A 6,990-nucleotide genomic window follows, 5' to 3' on the forward strand; every position below is an offset into this window, starting at 1 on the left:
GCGCAGAGGACCAGGTTCGAACCTGCAATAAACGACCCTTGCCGCTTGGCTTTGACTTACGACTCTGGTGGACTTTTGTGGGAGGTTTCGGAACTTCGGGCATTACATTTGGAGGTTCCACCGAGACCTCCCCCGAGCCCACCAGACTTCTGGTCAACGGGTCGTATCTGATTCCGATCGGTAAGTAAGCCGGCTCTAAAGTTCTTCCTTTTCTCTCTGATCTGTGTTTCTTCTCTGGAGAACCAGTTCTGTCTGGAAGCTGGTGTGACCCTGGCGGACGCGCTATAGGGCACCCGGCCGGGGTCAGTTGGAGACGTCCACTGACATCTGGGGGCCTTCTTGGCCCATCTGGGGCCTTCTTGGTCCATCAGGGGACCTTCTTGGTCCATTGGGGGGCCTTTTTGGCCCATCAGGATTCTTTTCTGTGGGCTGCTTACGCCCAATGCGCCTGCGAACTAAATACTTTCATTTTCTCTATGAACTTCCAGAGTGCTAAGAAATATCTCTAGGCGTCTAAAAGAAAAAAACATCTAGGCATGCCAATTGTTACCCGTATTTTGATGTGATGTGTGTCTGTGTGTCTGTCTGTTCAATCGACTGGAATGATTGTTGGGAGTCAGGGGCACGCGCCTGACTTACCCTATGTGTAGTCCCACGGCATAAGCTACGGGATTCGAGTGGGCTCTAACCCAACTTCCGCGGTGATCCTCATATGGCTTAAGGCGGTCAAAATTTATTTTGATCCAAGCAGGGGGTTTATACCTGCCCGCCCATGCTAAGAGGCACCTAAGTTCCCGCAAGGGACGCGGACGGGCGAGTACGCGAGTGCCTCTATGTCAGTCTAAATGTATTGTCACCCCTGGGCCCTTGTAATTACCGCCGTCCTAGCCATAACCCTTTCTGTTGGCTGGCCGAGACGGCACCAGAAAGTTGGAACCGCTGCGAAAGATTCTTGTTAGTTCTTGTTTTTCTTTCATGGGTCGGATGTTTTATTGGAATTAAGTGTTTTCTCGGCTGATCAGAATTAATTATTCCATCCTTTGTTCCTCTCTCCTCCTTCCTCAGCTCCCTGCGGCTTTCCCTCCCGCCCCCTGGCCAGCAGCGCCCCCTCCCCCACGTCCGTGCTGCCCGTGCCCCCTTCTCTTCTCCTCTTCCTCAGAATCATAACATGGGCCAAACGCAAAGCACCCCTCTCTCCCTCCTTCTCGCCAACTTCAGGGACATAAAAGCTAGAGGACACAACTTAAGCCTAGACATTCGCAAAAGGAAGTTGATCACCTATTGCCGCTCTGAATGGCCCACCTTTGGGGTCAATTGGCCTACAGAGGGAACCTTCTGCCTCCCTGTGGTCCTTAAAGTAAAATCAAAAATTTTCCTACCAGGGAAAGAAGGTCGCTCGGATCAGATTCCCTATATTCTGGTGTGGCAAGATTTAGTAGAAAACCCACCTCCCTGGATGGCCTCTTTCTTAACAACAGGGCCATGCAAAATTCTAGCAGCTAAACCTATCAACCCTCCCAAGCCGCCAACTCCAACTGCACCCCCTGTTCTCCCCGACAGCCAAGATTTACTTTCCCTTGACCCTCCCCCTTACCAGGTTCCTCCTCTTATTCCGCAAGCTGCCCCTATCCCTGCTGCGCCAGCAGAGCCCCCCGTAGCCCAGCCCATAGGAGAACTAGAGAATAGGGAGGCTCAACCCGTGCCCATGCCTAGTAGGAGCGAAGTCCAAAGGCCGGCTGGACGTACCCGTAGGCGGGCCCCTCATGAGCCAGGACTCTGCCTTCCTGACTCCACCATAGCTTTACCCTTACGGGAAATAGGGCCTCCCGATGGTACAGGGAACCCCCGACTTCAATACTGGCCCTTCTCTACCAGTGACCTATATAACTGGAAAACCCAGAATGCCCGATTCTCTGACAACCCTAAAGATTTAGTAAGTCTCTTAGACAGCGTTATGTTTACCCATCAACCCACCTGGGATGATTGTCAGCAGCTCCTCCGAATCCTGTTCACCACCGAGGAGCGAGAAAGAATTCAATTGGAAGCAAGAAAGCTGGTTCCTGGAGATGACGGCCAACCCACTGCTAACCTTGATCTCATTAATGCAGCTTTTCCCTTGACCCGACCCCCACAGGATGGCTGGGACTACAACACGGCAGAAGGTAGGGGACGGCTGCGCTTTTATCGCCAGACTCTAATGGCGGGTCTCCGGGCTGCTGCACGCAAGCCCACTAATTTGGCAAAAGTGTATTCAGTAATACAAGGTAAGACAGAGAGCCCTGCCGCTTATTTACAAAGATTAATGGAAACCTTCAGACAATATACCCCCATGAACCCCGAGGCCCCCGAAAATCAAGCTGCTCTTGTAATGGCCTTTGTAAATCAGGCAGCCACTGATATTAAAAAGAAACTCCAGAAACTAGAGGACCTGGAGGAAAAACAGATTCAGGACTTACTCCGCATTGCCCAGCGTGTCTATAATAATAGAGAGACTCCAGAGGACAGGCAACTTAAAGCCACCGAGGAAATGACCAAAGTCCTGGCCGCTGTTGTCCAAAGCCCCTGGATAAACAAAAGCCCCTAGATAAGGACCAATGTGCCTATTGCAAAGAAAAAGTCCATTGGGCCCAAGAATGCCCTAAAAAGAAAAAGCCACGTCATGATCAAAAACCGTGGCAGCCAAAAACCACACCCGCCCTCTTCACTCAAGATGCAGAATAGGGGAGACAGGGTTCGGATCCCCTCCCCGAACCTAGGGTAACGCTACAAGTGGAGGGGAACCCAGTTCAATTCCTAGTCGACACAGGGGCACAACATTCGGTCTTGATCAGATCCCATGGAAAAATTTCTGAAAAATCTTCCTGGGTCCAAGGGGCTACCGGGATAAAAAAATATCCCTGGACCACCCAGAGGACTGTGGACCTAGGAAATGGAAAGGTCACCCATTCCTTCCTAGTCATCCCCGACAGCCCATGCCCCTTATTAGGAAGAGACTTACTCACTAAAATGGGGGCCCAGATTCATTTTACGCCAGGGGGCCCCCAAGTGACTGGCCCTCACAACCAACCCATTACCATACTTACTCTAAGATTAGAAGATGAATATCGACTCCATCAGGGGCCACCCTCACAAAGTCAAAACATAGAGCCCTGGCTCCAGCAGTTTCCAGAAGCATGGGCTGAAACCGGGGGTATGGGGTTGGCTAAACATCGCCCAGCTCTATTCATAGAGCTGAAACCGGGGGCAGATCCAGTTCGGGTCCGACAATACCCGATGTCAACGGAGGCCAGAAATGGCATCACGCCACATATCCGTCGCCTCCTAGGCTTACGCATCTTGCGTCCCTGCCATTCAGCCTGGAACACCCCCCTGCTGCCTGTACGAAAACCTAACAGTGCGGACTACCGTCCGGTACAAGATCTGAGAGAAGTTAACCGCCGAGTCATGGACATACACCCAACAGTACCCAACCCCTATACCCTCCTAAATGCCCTCAGCCCAGAAAGACAATGGTATACTGTCCTTGATTTAAAAGATGCTTTTTTCAGCCTGCCTCTGGCCCCCAAAAGTCAAGAGCTCTTCGCCTTTGAGTGGTCCGACCCTGAGAGAGGCATAAATGGGCAACTCACCTGGACCCGGCTCCCCCAAGGATTTAAAAACTCACCCACCTTGTTCGATGAGGCACTTCACGAGGATCTGGGTGAGTACTGGAATCAAAACCCCGAAGTGACTCTCTTGCAGTACGTTGACGATCTTTTAATCGCCGCTGAGACTGCTGAAGCTTGCTTGCAAGGCACCAAAAACCTCCTCTGGACACTTGGTGCCCTGGGGTACCGGGCTTCAGCAAAGAAAGCCCAAATTTGCAGATCCGAGGTAACCTACTTGGGGTATCTGTTAAGAGAAGGCCAACGATGGCTCACGGATGCACGGAAGGAAACCGTCCTCCGCATCCCCCGACCCACAACGCGAAGGCAGGTAAGAGAATTCCTGGGATCGGCCGGGTTCTGCCGCTTGTGGATACCTCGGTCCGCCGAGATGGCTAAGCCTCTTTACCTGGTCACCCGAGAACAGGTGCCCTTTGAATGGACAGAGGAAACTGAGCAAGGTTTCCAGCAAATTAAACTCGCCCTGTTGTCGGCACCAGCCTTAGGGCTCCCCGATGTCTCCAAACCCTTTCATCTCTTCGTAGATGAAAATAAAGGGGTAGCCAAAGCAGTGCTGACGCAACTCCTTGGCCCATGGCCCAGGCCCGTCGCCTATCTTTCAAAAAGACTGGACCCAGTAGTGGCTGGCTGGCCCCCTTGCCTCCGTATGATCGCTGCTACAGCTCTAATGGTAAAGGATGCTGATAAGTTAACCATGGGACAAGAGTTACATGTTACAACCCCTCATGCCATCGAGGGAGTCCTCAAACAACCTCCCGACCGATGGATAAGTAATGCCCGACTGGTTCACTACCAGGGACTATTATTAAATCCCCTCAGAATCATTTATGCTCCCCCCCGAACACTAAACCCTGCCTCCCTGTTACCAGACCCGGACTTGGATACCCCCCTCCATGACTGCGCTGAGATATTGGCACAGGTTCATGGAGTTCGGGAAGATTTACAGGATCACCCGCTACCAGATGCTGAAGTTACCTGGTTCACTGACGGCAGCAGCTTTGTACATCAGGGTCAAAGGTATGCGGGGGCAGCAGTCACAACTGAAACTGAGACTGTTTGGGCAGAGCCTTTGCCAGCTGGCACCTCTGCCCAACGGGCTGAACTTGTGGCCTTAACCAAGGCACTGACTTTGGGAAAAGACAAGAGACTAAACGTGTATACCGATAGCAGATATGCTTTTGCTACGGCCCACATACATGGAGCTATATACAGAGAGAGGGGACTGTTAACTGCAGAGGGGAAAACTATCAAAAACAAAGAAGAAATATTGGCTCTTTTAAAGGCACTCTGGCTGCCTAAACGACTAGCCATCATACATTGCCCAGGCCACCAAAAACCGGTCACACCGGTGGCCAGAGGAAATAATTTGGCTGACCAGGTGGCCCGAGAGGTGGCCTTACAGGTGGACTGTGCTTTAATGACCACCCTACCAGACCCCGGTTCAGCTAGTTTACCAGAAAGTCCCACCTACACTAAAGAAGACCTAAACTTGATCCAAAAATTGCCTATGACTCAGTGCCTTAACGGATGGTGGAGAGCAGCAGACTGTAGCATAATCCTCCCAGAAGAAATGGGAAATAAAGTCTTATCCAAGATGCACCGAGCCACTCATATGGGCACAAGAAAAATGCAAGACTTAATAAGACATGCTAGGATCACCATTAAAGACTCTAGGACAAAAATTGAACAGATAGTTACTAGCTGTAAAGCTTGCCAACTAACTAACGCCACCAACCACGGGAAAACCCTGGCTCCAGAACCCGCGGAACCAGGCCAGGAGCCTATTGGGAAATAGACTTCACCGAGGTAAAGCCTGGAAAATACGGATACAAATATTTGTTAGTGTTTATAGATACCTTTTCAGGATGGACAGAGGCCTTCCCCACCAAGCATGAGACTGCGCAGGTAGTAGCAAAGAAAATGTTGGAAGACATCATGCCCAGGTACGGATTCCCTACCCTAATAGGATCAGACAACGGACCAGCATTCATTTCAAAGGTAATACAAGGGATAGCGCAGTTTATTGGGGCCGATTGGAAACTATATTGTGCATATAGACCCCAAAGCTCAGGACAGGTAGAAAGAATGAATAGAACCCTAAAAGAGACCCTAACCAAATTGACCATGGAGACTGGCGCTAACTGGGTAGTCTTACTCCCCTACGCTCTGTTCAGGGTGCGGAACTCCCCTTACAAACTGGGATTAACCCCCTTTGAAATCATGTATGGAGTGCCCCCCCCTATAATTCCCAACCTACAGTCTAATGTGTTAACTGAATTTGATGATCATAAACTTCTTATTTCCCTGAGGGAACTCCAGCACACCCACCAGGAAGTTTAGCCCAGATTGAGAGCCATTTATGAGAACGGGCCCCCTCCTGAGCCGCATCACTACCGACCCGGAGATTGGGTATACGTGCGGAGACACAAGCAAGAGACCCTCCAACCACGGTGGAAGGGACCCTACATTGTGATCATAACCACACCCACTGCTCTCAAAGTCGACGGGATTGCTACCTGGATCCATTACACCCACGCCCGACCAGCTGATCCCTTTGCGGTTCGAGAAGACGTCGTGCTGGAAGCCAACACCGCCTGGACGGTTGACCAGAGTAAGACCCACCCTTTAAAATTGACTCTGCGTCAAAAACCTGACCCCGAAAACCGGCTGAGACCAAAGGCCTGGGTATCCCATACCAAGACTGTTGCAGCAGCTCCGGACCCACCATGATCGGAGGAACACTCATTAGCGTGCTCCTGCTCACCTCCTACGGACTGATAAGTATTGCGAGCAACCCCCATATACCCTATACTTTAACTTGGGAGGTTTCTAATTTAGAAACCCAGGAAGTCTATAATACTACCCTGCTCTCTGCTTTACTCGGGCCTCTAGCCATCCTACTTCTCGCTCTCACATTAGGCCCCTGCATCATAAACAAAATTATTAATTTTGTCCAAGACAGGTTCAATGCTGTACAATTAATGGTCTTACGAACTCAGTACCTACCGCTTGAGACATTACAAACAGAGGCTTAAAAGACCCAAGATTGGCTCTTTAGGCACAAGAAAAAGGGGGGAATGAAAGGAACAATCCAAATGACAGCCCTGCCTTAGTTTAAAGGTAGGTTCTCTTTTCTGCTTATTATGGATCTTTGATAAGAAATACAATTACTGAGAAGTCTGTTTTGCTTGCTGTTTGCTACGAGCATTGTGAGGCCTTTCCTGAATGTAACCCGCTGTGTAGTAGAATGGGTTGTAAACCTTCCTAAATGTAGTCTGATAGGTAATGGAATGAGTAATTGTACATAAACTAACCGGCATTTCTC

At 50.3% G+C, this 6,990-nt stretch overlaps 1 protein-coding gene across 1 annotated transcript; it reads left to right on the plus strand.

Annotated features, from left to right (window-relative positions):
- The first annotated feature begins 3,311 nt into the window (after window positions 1-3,311).
- Window positions 3,312-6,529, plus strand: LOC121026364 (uncharacterized). The gene is given in 2 exon segments (XM_040469236.1): window positions 3,312-5,398; window positions 5,401-6,529. Coding segments are annotated over 2 exon segments (2,949 nt in total). The 5' UTR covers window positions 3,312-3,444; the 3' UTR covers window positions 6,396-6,529.
- Window positions 6,530-6,990: the final 461 nt, after the last annotated feature.

Source organism: Herpailurus yagouaroundi, unplaced genomic scaffold (genome assembly GCF_014898765.1).
Source record: "Herpailurus yagouaroundi ecotype Mexico unplaced genomic scaffold, PumYag 87945, whole genome shotgun sequence".
NCBI classification, from domain to species: Eukaryota; Metazoa; Chordata; class Mammalia; order Carnivora; family Felidae; genus Herpailurus; species Herpailurus yagouaroundi.